We start from the raw sequence: 22,011 nt of genomic DNA, 5'->3' as shown, positions 1-22,011 counted from the left end.
TTGTATCTGATGGTAGAGCTTTTTATCTCTTCTTTTACTGTTTTTATTTTTAGAAAATTGTGTATTTCTGAGTTGGTTACACCCCATGGGGCGTTCGTTATGGTGCGTAGAATACAATTTTGTAATCTCTGGATAATGCTTATGTTAGAGATACAAGCGCTCCCCCATAGTTGGACTCCATACATCCACACTGGCTTAAGGATAATTTTGTAGATAAGTAACTTGTTGTCTACTGAGAGTTTGGAGTTGCGTGCCATGAGCCAGTACATATTTTTATATCTGATGTTTATTTCATCGCGTTTAGTTTTAATGTGCTTCTGCCAGGTAAGTCTCCTATCTAGGTGAAGGCCAAGATATTTGACTGAGTTGCTCTGAGGCAGAGTAGTATCACCCAGTTTTACCGGTGGGCAGTTTCCTTTCCTTAACGTAAAGGTGATGTGAGTAGACTTAGAGGCACTAGTCTTGATGCGCCATTTTTTGAGCCAATCATCCACTTTGCAGAGGCCTGTTTGAAGGATGTTTGAAGCAGTTACAGGATTTGAACTGCTTGCCATTAGCGCAGTGTCGTCGGCAAAGGTAGCAATAGTAATCTGCGGTGCCTCTGGCAGATCAGCTGTGTATAAGGTATAAAGGAATGGACCAAGAACAGAGCCCTGAGGAACTCCTGCCTTTATATCGAAGATGTCAGATGTCTCTCCACTTTCTCGTACTTGGAACATTCGATTGGACAAGTAAGAAGTCATCAGGTTGAAGTAGCTATGTGGTAAGATATTTTTTATTTTAAAAAGCAAACCTTTATGCCACACTTTGTCGAATGCTTGTTGAATGTCCAGGAAAACAGCAGAACAGTACTCTTTCGCTTCTAAGGACCTCCTTATCTGTTCACATACCCGGTGTACTTGTTCAACGGTCGAGTGCTCTTGCCTGAAGCCAAATTGATGTTTCGGAATTATTCCTTTTTCAGACAGTATTGGTGCTAGTCTACTTGGGAGGATCTTCTCAAACACTTTGGAGAGTATAGGTGTGAGGCTTATAGGTCTATATGATGTGACATCATCGGTAGATTTTCCCGGCTTGTGTATCATGGTTATAATTGATACTTTCCATATACGTGGAAGATACTGCACTCTAAGTATACTATTAAAGAGCGTAGTAATAAATACTAGTGCCTTTTTAGGGAGTTGGGTCAGGGTTTCCTTGGTAAGAAGATCGAAGCCTGGTGCTTTATTGTTTTTTAAGCCTCGTATGTGTCTTGCTAGCTCCTTTATAGTTACTGGTCTTGGTGGTGGACATAATTGGAAATCTTGTTGTAATAGGTCGTCAACCTCTTGCTCGTGCTCTAGAGAACAACCATCGTTTGATTTAAAAACGTTTGCAAGATGTTTCGCGAAGATGTTTGCTTTTTCCTTGCTAGTCTTAGCCCAACCTCCGCTGCCATTTCTCAGGGCCGGTTTTATTTGTTGCGGTCTCTTGAGATTTTTGGTGAATTTCCACAGCGAGTATTCCGTGGAGGGTGTAGCAGTTAGGTTTTGTAATTTATTTTGTAGAGTGGCATTACTTCATCCAGTGTGTCTTTCAACTCTCTTATAGCTTTATTTAGGGAAGCCTTGTCACATTTATGTCTAGTTTGATGCCAGATTCTTCGCTTTCTTCTTTTTTCTAGGACTTTCTGTTTAATTTCAAAAGGAAGGTTTTTTGCTGAAATTAATTTGTTTCTCAGTGGAGTATTACTCCAGCACGCGTTTTGTATCAAATTGGTAATATATTTTGTGAATGTAAATTAAAGTCTTTTTCATAAGTGCAGTAGGGCTTTGCCTGACCGTCGGAGCTATGTTTGTGGGTTCAATCACCACTTGGAGAATTTATTGAATTTAGATTGAACATTATTCTAAAATGAGGTGTCGTTGCCCAGTGGCACAAGGGTGTGACTGTAAACACTACAGTTGTGACTTCGATTCCGATTTGGAGAAATAAAATATTTCATTTCTGCGCTCTGTTAATTAGGCAAAGCGCTGCATTATGTTCCGCCACTCAATACGAAAGAATTCGGCGGAACGTAGGAAACAAAGTGTCTAAAAAAACATTTCTCTGATAAAACGGCAGCTGCCACACTCGTCGCTGTGTTTCGACTTTGAACTAAAACTAACAAATAATAAATAGTTAGATGCGTCACAAGGCGATCGTGTCTCTCTATCGCTTGTATTGCGCTCTCGCTTGCACGTTCAGCTCGGGGGAACGTGACAATGAGTCATGCTTTTTCGTCTGTGCACCCGGCGTTCATACATTTATAACACGTTATCACGTCATTAGTAGCAGAGTGGTGCCTGAGACACAACTAAAGAAAGAAAGGCTGACCACATCGTCGTTGGGACGATTACCTTGGGAAAATAGCGGTCATAATTTGAACTAGACATGCATAGGACCGTGGTCTGCAACTTCTGGGGGGGGGGGGCTGTGCTGGAATGTAATACTTTTTTTACTTTACGTGCTGGTAATAAAAAAAATGAAAGTAATAAAAAAAAAGATAAGATTGTAAATAAAGGCTATTATTAACAAGACAATAAACATTAATTTGTTGAATTGCGCTATTCTTCATCAAATAGTAATACACATCGCACGAAGATGTCCAATGAGAAATAATGACTTAACCTCATTTCCATATTTTCGATATACTTATCGGGTTTATATTCGATATATTGAATGATATAATGTTTCAAGTTGCCAAATGTACTAACAACATGGGCGTAGGAAGAGGGGGTGTCGGGTGGTCCATGCCCACCCCAGAAATTGTACTAGCAAATCTGCCCCGAAAAATAATACAATACGGATACACGCACATATCTGTTCATATGTAAAGTCCAGGCCTTCCCCTAATAACTTACAGAACTATGTAATTGTAAATGACTTGACTGTTTTATTAAAATTCTTGAGAATAAATGTAATGTGGCCTGTAATTTACTTTTTCAAAACAAATTTAGTAAGTTTTAAGACACTATAAATTAAAATCTTTACTGTATTATTCGTGTGCAGCACATTAAACTTTAAAGCTTATTGTCTTTATTTATAGTCTAACTAATTTTAAATATGTAAAATATATTTAGTATAGTTTAACAATAATATATCGAATTAAAAAAAAATTAATAGTTCGTACGTAGGTAATATCGTATTGAATCGATACATCGATTCTTATTAACCATAACTATATAACACATCAAATTGATTTTAAATATCGATTTGTATTGTATACGTCAATTTGGTACACCTGTCACCTACACTCACAAATATGTGGTGTTTATTTGTTGATTTTCCAGAAAGACGTTGGTTAAATTTTCAACATATTTACAGTGTTTTTTTGCTAATCGTATTTATTATTTTATCTTATTAAACGTTTGTGAAAAGTTTTCTTATAAATATGTATTAAATTGACAGAGCTATGTTCGTAGTGGAAACTTATTACTTTTAAAGAATATTACTCATCATGTTTTCTAATATAGGTAAGATAAGACACCATTAATGTAAATCGTTTTTTGCGTCAGTGTTGTTTTTTTGTATTAGTTATATATTAAAAATGTGTACGATTGCTACCTACGTTTTCTTCGACCTGGAAACCACCGGCTTGCCAAGACAGGAGAATAATAGAACAAAAATAACCGAATTGAGTTTTATAGCCGTGAAAAGGAAACACCTCCTCACTACACCTTCAAACACAAAAAGTCCTAGAGTGCAAAACAAACTAACATTGTGTTTCAATCCTCAAAAGATGATAGGCTATGAGCCCACAGAAAAAACTGGCCTCTCCAACGAACTTCTCGAACATGAAGCGCCCTTCGATGAGAATGCATTTCATTTGCTAAATCATTTCTTACAAGCACTCACAGAACCAATATGTCTTATTGCTTACAATGGAAACAAATTTGATTTTCCCATACTGAGAAATAGATTAGAAAAATTAAATGCGAAATTTTCTGATGATATCATGTGTGCAGACAATTTTTTCTGTTTCTACGAATTAACTGCAAATAATTGTTGCCCTGAATCACCATCATCAAGTATAACTAATAATACACACGACATGACAAGCAATCAAATATCAGATTTTTTTAATGATAACTCATTGGATATGAAATCAGTGAACGAAAATACACCCATAAAACAAATTATTAGAAATAAAAATGACAATGCAAAAAGAAATCAAACTTCTAAAGCTCGGAGAAGATTTCCATGGAGTGAAAAAACTAGACCAAAAGAAAGCTATGAATTAACTGAAGTATATAAAAGACTGCTACATTGTGAACCTAAACAGGCGCATAATGCTGAGGGTGACTGCATATTAATGCTAGAATGTTCTGTAGTTTTGGGAAGTAAATTTGTTCAGTGGGTGGACAGGAACTGTGAAAAATTCTCATCTATCAAACCAATGACAGTTGGGGTGCCCCTTGGTTTATAAATAAGTTACTTTTTTAGTTACATCCCCTGTATCCTGCATATAGCGGGATAGGCAGAGGGAACCTATTATTATGACACTCCATTCCCCAAGGTCTGCATTATGTGTGGAGTGATGGAACACAACATCATCCTTTGTCTTATTACCTAAACAAGGAATTCATAATAATCCATTTCTTCGTACCATAAGGCCCTTAAATATGAATCATGCTATATTTTCTTTTATATAATCTTATTTTTAAGTTGATTTGTTTATTGGATACAATATTATATGTACTTTAACATATTTTTATAGACATAGTTCTTTTTACAATTTTATGCTTTTAGACCTTTAATTTTACTTTTATTTGTAAATCAATTTTTAATGTAAAGATATTATTTTATATTCCTTTTAATTTAAAGTATATGTATAATGTGATATTATAATAAAATATTGTAGTGCTGGAAATTATTTTTTTTGTTAATAGTTTTAGTTGTTTATCTTTCAAGTATATATTTTTTAGCCTTACATACCCCGTTGGGGAGGCCGAGGGAATCAGATGACCTAGTGTTATGACAATCAATGCCCATTAAGATTTATTTTAATTAATTTAACTGGATACATATATGTATAACTAGTGGGCCCGTGCGGGTCTACGCCCGCTTGAAATAGAAATATTAATAAAGTAAACTAAAGATTAAAGTCAATTCAGTAAAACATTTGTATAAAATAACTGTTATGGCAATTAGCAAATTTGTTAAACTAAGTACTTTAAATTGACATAATTTTTTTATTTGTGAACCAATTGTAATAACCTAATAACCATATATTTTTTCGGAAGCTTGCCATAATCCAATAGTGAAAACTGCATCTAAATCGGTTAAGCCGATTCTGAGATTAACGATTACAAACGCACACACAAACAGACTGATGTGGCTCAATAAGAATCAAGAGAGTTAAATATATTTTATATTAAAAGTATATTTCTGATGTTGACTTCAAATTTACTTTAATGGTCGATAATCTAATCGTTTAATATTCGTAGATACACTTGTCTTTAGGAAAATATGTCAATAATATCATTGATATGTGAATTTTAATTATGATAGAGCACGCCTGGCGCAGTGGCTTATATATATAATTGTAAAACAATTCAGTATACTATACAAAAGCGGTCGTGCGGCGTTTCCCGCTTCTTTTTTATTTAAGTGTATTTAGGTAACCAACTAAATGACCAACCAATGGTCATTTAGTATGTTTATTACTTAATGAAACTGACTAGAAGCATGAAACCTTGTAGTTTGACACCTACAAACTACCCTAAGAATCAAACGGGGTGAATGGCAACATTTGTCACAGAACTATTGAAAAAAACTGTTGACAAGGTTCTATAAACCTATACGCTTAAATAAAGGTAATTTCTTGTTTTTTTATTTATTTTTTCTTTGGAATTAGCTATCTAGATTCGAGATCTGGTCTGTTAGTATTTTGTCAGGAACATACTTTGTGCACTTTAAGAAGAGTTTCACAACTAAGTACATCCCCTAATGCGAGGGATACGTCAATATAATAAATTTACAATTGGTTGGATATTTTTCAAAGATTGTCCAGTCCACACTTGTGTAGGTTACAGTGTACTAGCAATATATGTAACTAATGAGGCACAAGAAACGAACACAAACAGCATTATATCATATATAAATAAAAGGTGTAAATTAAACTGGAGACCGACGTGGCCCAGTGGCACAAGCGTGTGATTGTAAACCCGACGGTTGTAGGTACGATCCTGAGTCGGGAACAAGGCAAAGCGCGGTATTTAGTACTGCCACTCAATACGCAATACGTCAAAAATTGGGCAGAAAATTAAAAACGGAGTGTCAACACTCTCCTGCCTACTTCTGCTTTACATAGGATACTGTGTCAAGATTAAAAAAAATTAAACTTCATATTCGTTGTTCCAGCATTGCTCGTTCTCACGGGGATGGTATGGGGATGTACCAACCCCTTCATAAGAATGGGCACTAGAGGCTTACGGGACGTTACAGCCGACACTATACTGGGATTGGCATTCGCTGAAAGCATGTTTTTATTCAGAAATTGGAAGGTTTGAATTTAACTACCACTGATAATTAATTATAATTTTTGATTAGTAAAACTTAAACTCCTAGCATCCATGTATTTTTAGTAATAATAGTAGATTAATAATCAAAATTATTTTAATACAATTGAATTTCTTAGTTTTTTAATTTTTCAAGACTTTCAAGGCTACTATTTTTGTTTAATAAATTTAGTTTAAATAAGTCAATATAATAAAAATAAATCCTTCTACTATATTTCTACTTCTACTTTATAAATTGTTATAGTTATCTTTTGTTTGCAATAAAGAATATTCAATTCTAAATTGTCCAGTACATGGTCCCATGGTTGATCAACCAAAGTGGTTCCCTGCTTTACGTGATAGCAGTGCAAAAGGTCCCTCTGTCACTCGCCGTGCCCACAGCGAATAGTCTCGCTTTCGCCTTCACAGCGCTAACGGGCGCTGCTATAGGTACTGAGGAACGCCTTGATAAAGGTAAGGTTGAAACCGTCTGACTGTTAACGCGACGGTCGTGGAACTTTGGGTTATTGGAGAGAATAAATTATTTAACATTTTCAATTTCTTGGTCTGGTAACAGGACAATGCGCGGTGTTGTGCTCTACAATGTCTCGAAAATTCAACAGTAAGTTAAGAACGAACAGTCCTAATGGAGACGTAATATCTTAACACTAGGTTTCCTCTGCTTACCCTTCTAGACAGAATACAGGCTGCTAGATAACATAAACACTATAAAATTAAAATCTCCAGTCAATCAATTACTTATATACTTTATTGAAATGTAAAAAACAATAAAATTTAATATGTTATATTTTTTTTAATAAATAGGTTCACCTATTATTATTATTTATCTATTTATTAAAAAATATTGATTTTCACTTTAGATTTATTTCAGCTTCCATCACCGGGATAATCTTTATTGGAATTGGTACGGCCATATGCTGCTGGGACAAAACTTAAATTACTAAGAAATAATTTATGTACTTATTTATATACCTACTTATTATAATATTTTAGGTTAGACATTTGGGCCTCGTTTCATCCGCGGCTTGTTACTTTTATAAAAAGTAATAAAATTAAAGCTTTTTTAGTAAATCTATCGAACAGTTACCGTCTGACTGTAAACGTGACGGTTGAAGGTTCGACTCCCGGTCGATGACGACTGAATTATTTTCATTAATTCGCTGTGATAACATAACAAAATGCTTCGTTGAGTTGTGTCACTCAAGACGTAATGTCTCGAAAAGTGAGGAATAGAATGTCTTAATTTTGGGTGTTCTCTGTCTACCCAGGCTATCATAAGCGGATACATGCTTGAAGCTATTTTCTTACCGAACAATTTATAATTTTTAATATTAATACTAATAATATTCTGATTTTGATGAAGTTTTATTATTATAAAATTCATAAGTATATGTAATTATCAAAGTCGATCGAATTGACAGATACAGGCCTAATTTGCATACGAAAAATCCAATTTATCTCAGTTAAGTGTTAATTAAAGTCCAAGTGTGGCTGAAACAAGGCCTGACCATTGGCAATGTCGTCGTGTTTATCATACAACAATACTTATATCGTTATTATATGAATGTCTATTGTTTAACCAATTTTTCAATAAATCTTACGTAGGTATGATATGAAAATTGTGTTTTTATTTTCTTCCTTCCTTCTGTAGAAGTTAAAATTTCAATATACCTATTTTAAAATATTTTATTCAAATCTCAATATGTATAGTTTTAATACAGTAATACAACACACACGATAAACAATGTGGTTGTGGGGAATTCCTAATCTGTGTGGATTTCCGGTTATGATAATGCATACACAAACTTAACTTATATAAGTACCTATAAGTACATATTGCATATATGCATATGTCGTGGGAACTAAGGCTTCCAATTATGATGAAATCAAATGGTGGTAAAAATAAGGATAAAGTTATATTAATTCGCACAAACCTGAAAATTGGCATCCATCGATCTGACGTGTGCAAAAAAATTTATTCCCAGTATTGGCCATTATTATTCCTATTACCACTCGAGTGGGAATCGAACCCACAACCTGTCGCGTTTACAGACACACAAACTACGAATTATTGGTTAAATATTACATATAAAGTCTAAACACTGACGAAGACTTATGACGAAACTAAATAATTTACTCATAAGTATTCAATATTTAGTTAAAAATAAAACCTATTAGTAGTTCAGTAGAATCAGTTATATATATATTGTAGTTGATTGATATTTAATTTTTAAAAAATATACACTTAATATTGTGTTAGTTTATTTAGAATTAGTGATGACTAGTGTATTTAATAGTTATGATAAAAATAATTAAAGAAACAAACCTCGACTGCATAAAATTAAAAGAAAGAAAACTAAAAACCTGTATAACTGAACTTGCTTTACCAAACCAGAGAAAAGTCCTTCGTAGTTCGTATATTTATTATAATTAATCCTAAGTATTGAAATATTTACTATATTATATATACTTAATGTTTTTAACCGAAACGTTTGTTATCACTACGAATCAATAAAAATAATTCAGTTCATCGACCGGGAATCGACCGTTCCGACTTCAACCGTTACGTTTTTTTTTAAATGTTTTACTGGGTTTTTAAATGTGTAGACAATCCAGAAAATAAAGTAAACAAAGCGCACGCATTCTACTTTGCCGTTGTAGCGCAGTCGCGACGGTTGTGGTTTTAATTCCCACTCGAAGGAATCCATTATTAAGCGCAAAGAGAGTTTTACCACTACATACATAAATACACAATAAATAACATAATTTCAAGTTTTATCCAAGCTGCATTAATAATGGCAACACTGACTGTGGGCCGTCACTATGAGGATTAAGAGGAGTCCAGGGTCTTCAGTAGTCCTTGGTTTCCAGAGTCTGCTCTTGACTGGAGTTTGGAGACTCTGGACCACTGGACTAACTAGTATATGATCCTTGCTGACTATGAATATGAATTATGAAGTGATAATAATAACCAGCCCGTATAATAGACTGTGAACATATCTCTATACTGATAAGGATAATAAAAATCTATATTTACAATTCGTTTAGCTACAATATAATAATTAATTTAAGTAGGAATATATGGGCAATAAATCTGCACAAATGTGCATGTGCCAATTTTATGCCTGTTAAACAAATTGACGTCTCTGAGTTCGAATGATTAGTTTATTAGTCATAATTTATACAGTACTTTCCTTAACTGGGCGAGGTTATAAAAGCTAGATCTTTTTGCGTATCAAATTATACTCATTAATATTTGTGTTGAACAATACAAAGTGTTTTACAAAAAATTTCTAAATGGCCATCCAAACGTTTATATTCTTCGACCTGGAAACAACAGGGCTGCCCCACCAGGAGAATAACAGGACAAAAATAACTGAACTGGCCTTCGTTGCTGTTTCACGTAGTGACATTGAAAATGGAGTACTCACTGAATCACCACTCACAAGTAAGCTCTCACTTTTATTTAACCCGAAAAGACCTATACAACCCATGGCTTCAAAGATCACAGGATTAACCAACGAATGCTTGCAAGGGCAACCTCTGTTTAAAGATAAAATAATCTGCATAAATAATTTTCTCGATTTACCAAAACCTGTGTGCCTTGTCGCTCACAATGGTAACATTTTTGACTATAAAATACTGAATGCTGAATACAATGATGTAAATGCTTCTTTACCCAATGAATTAAAATGCATAGATACATTAATATGTTTTAAAGAAATATTGAAGAAACATACTAAGAATAAAAATGAATGTACAAATCTTGATTTGCAAGATGATTCAAATTGGCCCACTTTGGACATAACTCCGGAAGAATGGAAAGAGATTGATGAATCAGATTCTTTTTCACAATTGACTATTACACCTAAGAAAGAAAAATCTAAACCGAGTGCACCTGAAAGTTATACTTTAACTTATTTATATAAATACTTAACTGATGAAGAACCCATAGGCTCTCACAGAGCCGAGGCAGATTGCATCATGCTCTTAAAATGTGCAATAGCATTAAAAAATGACTTTTTAAAATGGGCAGATGAGAATTATAAAGATATTAATAAAGTAAAACCTTTATGTAGAAATTGATATGTTGTAATTATTGAATGACTATCAAAAAAAATGACATATTTATAATAATTAAGGCTAATTTAAATTAGAGAAATGCCAATTTATATGCTTACAATTTTTATACATATAAATATTTGTTTTTTTCATAACCTTAATATCATGTTATTTTATATAAAGGCAACTTTTATTTAAATTGTTAATTGTTGTGTTGTTAATTATTAAAAAAATACAATTTTTTATTACAAAAAAACAATGATTTGAGATGAAGGAAATAATTTATTCAATCATTTAGTAAGATCTTTATTTGTGTTATTTTAATTTATACAAGTTTTAAAGTTACATAAGAATTGAACCCATTAACATTGTGACTGCCCCTATACGGACAGTATTGTTTGTGGGCTCAATTCTCACTTAGGATAATTATTATATTCAACATTTACTGCACATGTAATTAAGCAGAAAGTATAAAGTTTTACTTTTGTTTGTAAATATTTAATACATTTTATTGGGAAATAACATTATTTTTTATATTTTACACTGATGATGTGATCGTTATATACATTTATTAAAGATTTATGAAAATTATTTAATAACTTACATTCTTTAAAAAATATTATATTTATAAGGATTATGTTTATTATGCAATGAACTTATGTATAACTATGTAATAAATAAAAGTGTAAGTTAAATTTTTTATTATTTACTAGCGGCCCGCCCGCGGCTTCGCCCGCTTGAACTACATGATTATTCATTTAATAAATAAAGTTGACTGACAGTCAAATGTGTTGATGTTAATGAATAATTTAATTTATTCGTTCAGTTATTGATTTGGGATTTATAATATTCTTTGTAAAATAACTGTAATGATTGTATATTACCAGAAATACCTAAATCGAAACGAATAATCCAATATCGAAATCGAATCTAAAATAAGTAATCGAATAATCGAATCTTAATCTATCTAAATCTAATCTAAAATCGAAATCGAATCTAAAATCGAAAATATTTAATTGCGAACCTCCTCCTTGTTTTGAAAGTCGGTTAAAAATGCATATTTATCACAAACAAATATAGATTTATAATAAGTATAGATATGGATTGCAGGAAAACTCATGCCTTGAGTTCATGCAAATGCCGATAACTTTTTTTAATGAACCGATTTTGATGAAACAAATTTTAGATATTAAGTTGAGTTAAAACAAAGCAATTGTGAAAGTTTTAAGTAAATCGGTTTAGTACTTTCGAAGATAAACGTGACAATGTGACGCGACAACGTGACATACAGACAAGAAATAAAAAAAACCTTTTTGCTTTCTAATATTTTTATTATAGATATAGATTAAATTAAGAGGCACAGATCTGTTTCTTAAAAAAATAATGAGTAATATGATTTTCTATATTCTAATAAATGTTTATGTACTTTTTGACAACAGTAAATTTAATTCTTATTAATAACTAGCGGACGCGCGCAGCTTCGCCTGCTTAGCCACGAAACATGTGTTCAATGAAATATTTTTAACGTGATTTTTCTTTATCGTGTTTCTTACCTCAGTCAGTGGGAAGTGGGAACATGTCCTTTTATATATGTATACAGATAATAAAAAATATATTAATAACACCACCACTGTTAGTTCTTCGTATTATTAATATTTTTCAACGAAACACTTTCATATATGTAAATTTTTTACACATTACATCAGAAAATTTTAAAAAATGTGTTTTAGTTGCAATCACACATTCCAACAACATTAGACAGTCGGCTTCAGCTCGGTGTATACCTTTCATCTCCTTTTTCACTAACACTTTATATAAATTTTTCAAAGACAAACCGTTTGCATAGAGACTAATCTGTCTTAATGCGTATTTAAAACCTCCCATTGAGTCAATATAATACAAATCGTCAGGTAATGATACTCCAGCTTCTTTATATTCAGTTTTCAACAGCGGAAAGTCGAACTTACATCCACAATGTGCAACAAGACATACTGGCTTGGGCAAATCCAGGAATTCGTTGATACAATCAATTTTGTCTTTGAAAACGGGATGTGTGCTTAAAATTTCCTCCGTGAGGCCGGTCATCAACTGTGCATTCGGTCGGAGCTTTCTCTGCGGGTTGACGAGAAAAGTAAGTTTGCGCATCGGCGGTATTTCCCCAACCTTGGCCGCGATGATATCTTTGCGTGACACTGCCAAGCAAGTCAACTCTGTTATCTTGGTCTGGTTCCTTTCTTCATCAGGTAGGCCTGTGGCTTCCAGATCGAAGAATACAAAAGTTTCAATTGGCATTTCAAATTCTATTTATTTTCACTTGCGTTAAAAATTTCAAAGTTATAAAACAAATTTGTTATTTAATATTTATTAATAAATATTGTATACTGTAGCACAACGGTCAGTCGCCGCGATAGTGTACTTCCTAATGCAAGAATAAATTTGTGGTAGCGCGTAGTCGTCGCTATTAGTCAGCGCTCTGCACTCATATTGGGACAAGCAGGTTATTCCCGTGTCTAAACAAAAAGAGTGTGTTGCCACTCGATAAAATATTAAAGAAATTTAATCCGAACTGGATTAAAATAATATGTACTAGAATATTTGTATATTTTAATGCTTTTAATATTACAAATAATATTCGATACTTACGATATTTCCGTACATAGGTACTTGTTTTGAATTTTTACGTACCTCTCGCTGAATGAATATACTTAGTCACTATGGTCTCCAGAACTTTTTAAAGAATTTAAACATGGACTAAGGAGCACCAAACTTAGCGTTACCGATAACAAGTTGCATTGATGATGATGATGATGATGTCACCAAGTAGGTTTTAAATTGTGATGCATCGCTTGTAGAGCTAAACTCATCGTAGTTAAGTTCAATAGGTGTTAATGTACTATACATTAATAAATACATGTATTTCTCTTCTGCCATGCCAATGTAAATTATCGCAAGTATCTTTTTGTATCGGATTTTTTTACGAACTTCCGTACAGAGATGATAAGAATAATAAATTGTAAAAATGAATATTTTATACGTTTCTAAAAAGTATGTTGTTTGAATAAGTGAGTTGTTGAGTGGCGGGACTCTATGCCACGCTTTGGTTCTTTACCTGAGCGAGGAAATGAAAATATAAAATATTTCTTATCCTTAAGTGGGAATCTAACCCACAACCCGTCTTGTTTACAGTCGCACGCTTGTGCCCGCGGCACGACAGCCTCAATACTGAAAATATGTTATATTTCTTTTAATTTTTGTTATCGTATATGTAGGAACACATACAAATACAAATTCAGTACAGAAAAAGAGTAGAGTAGTTAAAGAAATTAAATGCTTATAAAGTTATGGTGTATCTGACAGCTGCGATATCTTAACACACATTATATTTTTTTTAAATTATTTTTTTAGTTAATTTGTAAGTAATAGTAGTTATTTTATAATAATTATTTTATTTTAGTTTAGTTTTTTTAAATAGCAATACCTGGCCGTTATGTCCCGACAATATACAAAATGACATCATTTTGTATAAGTAATAAACTGTGTATAAGTAATAAACTAAATGGACTTACCCAGAGCGATCCTCAAAATGTTGCCATTTTAAATGTTATGTAATGTCGCCATTTATATTCCAATATTATACAGCATATTATGATTTTAAAAAAAAATCTAATGTTAATATTGCTATTTAGGTATAAAAATACAAATAAGAACACCTATTGTAATAATTTTGAGTGTTTTTCTAAATACTTTTGTTTATGTAAACCTCTTTTTTATTGTATTATCCTTTTATAGAGTAATTAAAGCTGTACTTTCATTTAAAGTGGTCAAGATAAAAACACAAAACAACAAAATCCGTCTAGTGGTTTTGGGTGACTACTTAAGTATAAAATCATATTTTTTTTTCGAATGAACTTTGTTGCTGTTGATCTCGGATGGCCTTCGACGATGGAGCGTCACCGCGCGGGGATATGATATGACAAATACATTCGGATATGTCACGTAATTGATAAAAAAGCCGGTCCAAATACAAATTAAAAGTAATTTAATGTCGAGACTAGACCAATAACTAGATAAGTACTAACGATTCAATGGTGGTATCACTGTCACGAATAATTAATTATGTATCTGCTTAAAATTGATTTTAAAAAATAAGTCCCGCTGAGTTTCTTGCACCGGTTCTTCTCAGGTCTGAGGCACTAACTTTAGTGAACTGCTGGTAAATTAATTGACGTTCAAAAAATGAAGCTTGTAACTTCTTATTTTGAATAAAAATATTAAATTATAAAAAATATTAACTTTTTGTATTCACATACATAATAATTGATTGATGCGATGTCGTTCCTGGCGTAGTGGGGCTGGCTGTCAACAATTTTATTTTTTTTATTTTTTATACTTGTAACTTGTAAGTCAATGTAAATGTAATCGAATACAATTTGGAGTTATCGGTAACTTCTGACTGACAATGACAATACTCTCAGTTTTCGTGATATTACCTAAGCGCTATAGAAGCTTGTTAAAATAATAAATATTGTAATTTTATAAAAATAAAAGACAATTAAAGAGACCATATAATATAAGTATAATTATAGTTACGTTTAATATTGTTATAAGTATATATACATTTTAAAATCAATAACAATATAAATATATGTCTAATTACATATTATATACAATTGACCAGTAGTACAATAACTATTTTAAATTATGTACAAGCTATGATACTGAAGACTTTTACATTTAAGATGGTCTTAAATTATAGATCATACCATAAAAAACATATATATTTGTCTTTCGGTCTGTTATAACTTAGAAGAAGCGCAGTGTTAGGTTCCGCTAGTTGTCTCTCAAAAGGTATGTTTATGCATACCTGAGGCATGAGGAACATGCAGCATTAGCTAAGTACGCAGAAGGAACGGCGTGTCCTAAAACTAAGCACTATCTACTCTGTTAAGTCCAAAAATATAAAAAAATACAATATACAGCATGTTTGCAAAATGTAATCCGATAAAAATTTTACTTTAATACTTGGATGTTCTATGTACTGTGTCTGTTAATTTAACTCTGTTAATTTCTTTTTAGCTTCCCTTTGTATGTTAGGCATAGCAGAATAGGCAAAGAAAACCAGAGAGCCCAGTGTTAAGACACTCCGTTCCCTTTTAGACACTTAATCTATTCCTAAATTTCCTCTGAATATTGAAGGCATTAGTAACTAAAATATTGAATATTTCTTTTCCTCGAGTGGGAATCGAAATCACAAGCCGTGTTGGTGTGTCTACCTGAGACGCTCGTGCGTGTGCGCCACGAGTGCGCTAATATCTGTAACTGTTAATTTAAACAATAAACCTAAACTAAAAAATGACACTGTCATAAAATTGACATTTAAATTTTAATGCCCATTTAAGTATTTATACAATATTTGATATTTAGCAGTGCATAATATACGAGTACATTATACTGCCTTATAAGTTCGTATAAATTATTATCAGGTATATCTTTATGATTTGTTTGTTTGTTTATTGCGAAGAACATTTAGTTCCAATTATTTATTTAATTTAAGTCCATTTTTCGTCATATTTTCTAACAATCTCCACAACACTGTATAACCATTGTATACAGTTTCGCACAGCTCGCTCTTCGTTCGCCAAGTTCCTTCTCTCCGCGAGGAGAGCTCTCGCTCTGTCCGAGTCTCTGGATGCTGCTCGAGTGATGTGCGCCGACTCCACTCGCAATGCTGTATTCCGCTTGTGCAGATCAGCTATCTCCTTTTTTCGCACTGAAAAGTAGTAAATTTTATTTTAGTTGATTTCGGTTTGGTATGATATTATTAAGTAATAATGAACATTTTGAGCACGTCATTTGTTTTTTATTAAAATTTTTAAAGGCTAATTAAGATCAGAGTAGAGAAGAAACTTAACATTCCATAGATTCACAGCGGAAGAAGGAGGACCGACGACGAGGAGCTTAACCTAAGACTTAAAATAAATCAAATAAACAAATTAGGCCGTCGCGTCGTGGCGCAGAGGCACAAGGGTGTGACTGTGACGTGACGGTTGTGAGTTCGATTCTCACTAGAGGAGGTGAAATATTTATTTACATTTATATTTCCATTTCCTCGCTTTGGTGTCGAGGCAAGGCGCGGCGTTGAGTTCAGAACAGAGTGTCTTAACACTAGTTCCTTCTGCCTACCCTGCTGTGTGCTGATATTTTTTTAAATAAACACAAGCGTGCGACTGGGCAAAAGAAATAAATTTTCTCGCACCGGTAACGAGGCAGGCGATGCGTCGAGTTCCATCACTCTAGAATTCCCGATTCCTAGAGACCCTGCTGTATACGGGACACAGCGTAAAGTAAAACAAAAAATAGATCAAAACGAGCTAAGAGCTTTTCTTTGCTTCGGTCCTACTTCTATCAATTTCTCAATTGGTAAACTCGAACTGCTTATTTACTTTAAAAGTATGATATTGAGGTTTATTTCTTTCACATGGAAGTATTGTATAACCATTTACATACCTGTTTCGTATTCCCGGTAATTTTTGACAATAACTTCTATGCCTGGCCAAGAAGACACTTCATCTACTTGGCAGCTAAAATCTTGAGATTTTTCTAAATTATTGACAGTTATGTTTTTAATTCCTCCAGCACAGTTTTGTGGTTCATCCATGGATGTTGCCTGGCTTGAAGCTACTGATTCAGCACTTTGAAATGTCTTCAATGATATTATCTTGGATATATTCGGAATATTGATATTTGGATAATATTTTCCAGCTTGGTTAGGGTTTGGGATGTTCTCGCTGTCAAAGCCAGGATTGAGGTCCCTCTTTGTTGTTTCTTGACCACTAAAGTGCTTAACACTTCTGTCAGCCAATTTAGATAAACGATTTAGTTCAGAGAAATTTTTTTCAGCGAGTATTTTAATACTCTCTCCATCATAATAATACGCATCGAATCTTTTCTTTATGAGATTATTGTTTTCGTTAACATGTTTCTTGATTTCTGTTAAAATTTCCAGTTGTCCTCCTGGATCAAGATCGACGAATTTGGACTGGAGTCGTTGTTTTTCTGACTTAATACAGTCCGTAGGATCTTCTCTTCTTTTCCTTTCTTTTAGTATTTCAAGCCAGACTTTTTCATAACCTGAAAATTTAAATATACATTCAAAAATTGCGTCTCGATGTAATAAAAAATTGTAAAATAAATATATTTTCATTTTATTTTTCATATTTTATTTACTTGTAGTTGATGCCATTGTAGTGCACCGGAATAGCTACTGACTATAAATACGAAAATAATTATTTTTAATTGCAACAACACAAAGCCCAGTGTCCCAGCACTCGATACGAAACGTCCTTTGTCTAGTACTGGGTTCCTATCGCCTACATTTTATATGTAAAACGTGAAGGAAAAAAAACTTAATGCTAAATAATTGTGATATATTATATTAAACAATTTTCTTCATCATTTACCATCTCTATAATGCGGCGACACTTTCCTTAAATTGAAATTGGTTAGGAATGTTCTCTTCTTTAGTTGATCTACTCCCTCGTCCTTTTCTATCGATTCAATGTTAAGTTTTTGAGATTTTGGCGTACGAACTATACTTTTTTCTATATTTTTTTCGTCTTTTTGAAAGCAATCTATTCTTCCAGCAGCTATATACGCTGAAGCCACTGAGTCCCTTTGAAGTATTCTTTCTTGGCGATCAAGTTCAATTTCTAAAAATCAAATAAATACATCAATAACTTAACAATATGTTTATAGAAATATAGGAAATGTAAATATTTTTAAATCATTACCTTTATATGAAGCTTGTGTAGCTAACTTAAAATGAGCGAGGAATTCAGCTTTTTTTAAATCATTTTCTACAGATTCTTTAGTTCCCGCAGGTTGTCTGTACTCATCTATAATAGATTGATACTTGTCTAAGTCGTCCTCGCCGTAGTCGCTGTCACTCTCATTGTTACCTTCATTAACACTTACTTTAGTATTCGCGAATTCTTTGTAAATTTCTTCTTTCATCTTCTCTGGCGTAATAATATTTTTAAAATTATCATACATTTTTTTTATATCTTGTTTATGAATTTCACCGTTTTGGGTGCTTTTTAGATCGCGATTTGATAAATATTTCAGTCTCCGCAACCGCTTTCTTTGTTCATAAATATCCAACGTACTAATTTCGTCTATCATAGTAATCTTGGGTTTAATATTTGTTATAACAATTTTTGGCTGTAGCTTAGAGTCCATTTGATAAGGGCATGCTATATACAGCTTATCGTTTGGTTTCGTTTGATCGTACGGTTTTTGCAAATCTCTTCTACTCTGGCCGATTATTTTGGGATAATCTTTAACAAATGGTTGATTTATTTTGTTTTCTGCATCCATAACCACAGGCACTTGGTATACTATTTGAGGATTCATTATTACTTTTTGACTGGGCGTTTGGAAAACTATATCTGTCTTGTTATTTTTATTAGGAAGCGTTTGTAATACATTGTTACTTGATTTCAACACATGAACTTCTTTTGAAACGGGAACATGTTGAGTCTTGTTCGGTTTATGCAAGTCGTTGATAGTAGTTAAAGTGGTTATCTCATTTTGCTTATTTTCATTAGACGCAACTCGTATTTTATTTGATTCTGTAACTTTACTATTATTTTTGATCATCATTAGATTCGCTGGAAATTGAACATTACTTAAATAAACAAAGTTTGGTTGTAGTACCACATTTTTTGGTTCAGCTTGACTGGGTTTTTCACTTTTAGATTTATTTTTTAAGTCTTGTTCTTGTGAAGTACCTTGCGATTTCTCCTTCACGACAATCTTGTTGCCATAGATCTGATTTTCAGTAATTAAGTTTTCAAAATCATTCTCGTCACAATTGTCTTGATGCATTCGTTTTAAAGACACCACTTTTGATGATGTTCCATTTTCATTGACGAGCTCTTCTTTACATTTTTTCGACTGGCTTGATGGTCGTGAAGGAGCTTGCAAGTTTTTTGAATCAAAATTTGTTCTTTGTAAAAGTACTTGCGGGTTCTGTTGCTGAATCGCGAGCAACATTTTAGTGTTCGATTGAGTTTTATTTTGAATGAATACTATTTGGTTTTTTGTTTCACTAAATGATGGGTCCGGTGGTTTTGGGGGAAAGTTAGATTTAGTGGCGTCTAAGTTCATTGGATTAAATAAAGGACTAGACGAAGCCGTCGTAGTTTGGGGCGTAAAGGTTGATTCTGTCGTTTCATTTGATGTTTCAGCTATTGGTTCTGGTGTTTTAAATTGAATGTCTGACTTATTAATGACTTCTGCGGCATTGATTAAAGTACTTATACTATTGCTAGGTGGCGTGGGATTATCCTTAATATCTTCATTTGTAGCGCTTTTAATTACTATGTTGCTTTGTATTTCTATTTTAGAACCATTTTCTTTTATAGTTGGTGTATGAAATGCTGGATTGAAGGGTTTTTTTGGTAAGCTGTTTTGATATAAAGTGTCCGGGGGAGTGCTCACACATTTCATGTCAATTTTACTTATTGGTATACTTGTTTTTAAACTAAATCTTTCTGGCGGTTTCTTTTTAATATCTTTAATCATATTTTGGGGAGGTATCGTTCCAATGGAGCTCGATCCTTGAGATAATGATGCGACACTCAGCTTAGATTCATCTACATGTGATTTACTTCCTTCACTTGTTAGAACCGTAGACACAACTTCGGGAATAAAATTTTCTTCAAAATCTGTTTTTGTTTTGGAAACATTATTCTGTGGCTTACTTTCATTTGTCCCGTTAATGTTTTTCTCTTTATCTTTTTGAATTTGAGGTGTTTCTTTTTTTGGTATGATAGGGAATGGGACAAATTTTGAGCTAGATGTGTCTGAATTATTTGATTGGGATGTTGGAATTGTAGGTGTGGGCTGGACAATTCCTGCATACGATACTGGTTGAAATGCAGAATAACCAGGAACAGAATACATATAACCGCCGTAATTTGGATATCCTGACTCGACTTGTTTCGTTGTTGTGACACTTGGGCTTGGATTTGGTATGGACGAAGGAGAAATTTTAGGTGAATGTGATATTAATTTTGATGTTATAAAAGTGGGAGGGCACTTCTCAAGAAATGGTGGTGGATCTTCTGGTTTGATGGCTTCAGGGGGTTTGGTTATAGCTGTCACAGTTGTCTGTTTGCTTTCTGTCACAACTGTAGATTTTTCTTCTTCCACCGTTGGCGGTGGTTGACTGGTTTTATTTGTTTTGGCTGCAAGAATACGATAATTATAAATATTTAATTATTATAATTTTATTTAAGTAAGGTTTGCTATGACTTTACTTGTTTTTTTTTTAATATATAACAATGGACAATACTGCAAGTTAATGTTTTTATTTTAATTCTAAAAATAAAGGAATCGATAAATGGGAAAACTAATTACAAGCATTTAAGCAAAGCAATGTATAAGCGCATAACATTATTCACTATAAAAAGATTTTCCTCATGATCGAGGAATTACAATACAGGATTCTAATATAATATATAATATAATAAATAAGTTTTTTTAGCTTCACCCTGTACTCCAAATATAATCGGATAAGCAGAGGGAATCTAGTATTACTACACTCAGAGACATTGACTATTGAATGGCAGATCTCAACGCCACGCTTTGTCTTGTTATCAGAACGAGAAACTGAAAATAATTAATTACCCAGAGTGGTAGTCGAACCCACAACGGTCGCGTTTACAGGTAGACAATTTTCCGCTGCACTAAAGCGGCCTCAATATTGATATTAAAGTTCTGTTAAGATATTTAAATTAAAATGAATGAAGGATTTGTATTTTTTCTTCAAAGATATAATTGACATATATAATAAAAAGCGTTTGTTCAAATACTTTCATTTTAATATGTAGCTTTATAAGAAATATCTAATTTGTTCTTTGTGATCGAAAGCAATTTATAGCTTTATTTAAAGGATTATCAATTTATTGAATTATAAGAAAATTTATCGAGAACGTAGTAGAACAAATGGCATACTCTTCTTTATCTAAAAACCTTTCCTCTATATTCCGCACATAACAGAGTAGGAAACGGGAACCTAGTTTTAATATCTTCCATTACCCACTTCCCGCCAAGTTTTCGAGACATTGCGTTTTGAGAAGCTTCACTTAACGCCGCGCTTTGTCTTTTTGCCAGACCGTGGAAATTAAAATAAATCATTTCCCGGAGATCGAACTCATAACCGTCGCTTTCATATACAGACATTGTGCCTCAATAACGTTAGTAACAATGTGGGTATGTTAAGTTTCATTTATTACAACAAAATCTCGGAGCTAACAACAGTCTGGCCCCACTGAAACACATGTAGGTAAGGCTGGTGGCCTCGGTACAGAGACACTTAGGTATCATTAGTAGTAGCTACACG

The 22,011-nt window shown here is 33.0% G+C and overlaps 5 protein-coding genes across 15 annotated transcripts in view; 3 read left to right on the top strand and 2 right to left on the bottom strand.

The window, feature by feature from the left end:
- Positions 1-3,273: 3,273 nt before the first annotated feature.
- On the top strand, positions 3,274-8,161 carry LOC146533295 (transmembrane protein 234 homolog). Of its 2 annotated transcripts, XM_085194485.1 has the most exons (5): positions 3,356-3,494; positions 5,724-5,837; positions 6,385-6,527; positions 6,833-6,995; positions 7,414-8,161. In XM_085194485.1, the coding sequence occupies exons 3-5, from the start codon at positions 6,405-6,407 to the stop codon at positions 7,476-7,478; spliced, it is 351 nt and encodes a 116-aa protein (XP_085050611.1). In that variant the 5' UTR covers positions 3,356-3,494; positions 5,724-5,837; positions 6,385-6,404; the 3' UTR covers positions 7,479-8,161. The 2 variants fall into 2 exon arrangements, with proteins under 2 accessions (XP_085050610.1, XP_085050611.1); XM_085194484.1 differs by lacking the exon at positions 5,724-5,837 and having other exon boundaries at positions 3,274-3,494.
- LOC146533296 (three prime repair exonuclease 2-like) lies at positions 3,490-4,891 on the top strand. The gene has a single exon (XM_085194481.1). It carries the CDS (start codon positions 3,569-3,571, stop codon positions 4,445-4,447), a length of 879 nt encoding a protein of 292 aa, XP_085050607.1. The 5' UTR covers positions 3,490-3,568; the 3' UTR covers positions 4,448-4,891.
- Positions 8,162-9,403: 1,242 nt separating the features above from the next.
- On the top strand, positions 9,404-11,299 carry LOC146533294 (three prime repair exonuclease 2-like). Its single transcript, XM_085194482.1, has one exon. The coding sequence runs from the start codon at positions 9,840-9,842 to the stop codon at positions 10,626-10,628; it is 789 nt and encodes a 262-aa protein (XP_085050608.1). The 5' UTR covers positions 9,404-9,839; the 3' UTR covers positions 10,629-11,299.
- Positions 11,300-11,914: 615 nt separating this feature from the next.
- On the bottom strand, positions 11,915-13,071 carry LOC146533293 (three-prime repair exonuclease 1-like). Its single transcript, XM_085194483.1, has one exon. The coding sequence runs from the start codon at positions 12,894-12,896 to the stop codon at positions 12,264-12,266; it is 633 nt and encodes a 210-aa protein (XP_085050609.1). The 5' UTR covers positions 12,897-13,071; the 3' UTR covers positions 11,915-12,263.
- A 2,085-nt stretch (positions 13,072-15,156) lies between these two features.
- px (MAP7 domain-containing protein plexus) overlaps positions 15,157-22,011 on the bottom strand; it is a 137,881-nt gene continuing 131,026 nt past the window's right edge. For all 10 annotated transcript variants that reach the window (XM_085194467.1, XM_085194468.1, XM_085194476.1 and 7 more), the window contains 4 exons: positions 18,395-20,854; positions 18,065-18,313; positions 17,112-17,735; positions 15,157-16,374 (listed from right to left, as the gene is read on the bottom strand). In XM_085194467.1, the coding sequence (XP_085050593.1) occupies positions 16,154-16,374; positions 17,112-17,735; positions 18,065-18,313; positions 18,395-20,854 (3,554 nt within the window). In that variant the 3' untranslated portion in view covers positions 15,157-16,153. The remainder of the gene's footprint in view (positions 16,375-17,111; positions 17,736-18,064; positions 18,314-18,394; positions 20,855-22,011) is intronic.

This window comes from Heliconius melpomene, chromosome 12, assembly GCF_056956725.1.
Source record: "Heliconius melpomene rosina isolate 202511_hmr_F chromosome 12, ASM5695672v1, whole genome shotgun sequence".
NCBI classification, from domain to species: Eukaryota; Metazoa; Arthropoda; class Insecta; order Lepidoptera; family Nymphalidae; genus Heliconius; species Heliconius melpomene.
Note: the sequence above shows the minus strand (reverse complement) of the source record. Positions and strands in the feature narration are given on the sequence as shown.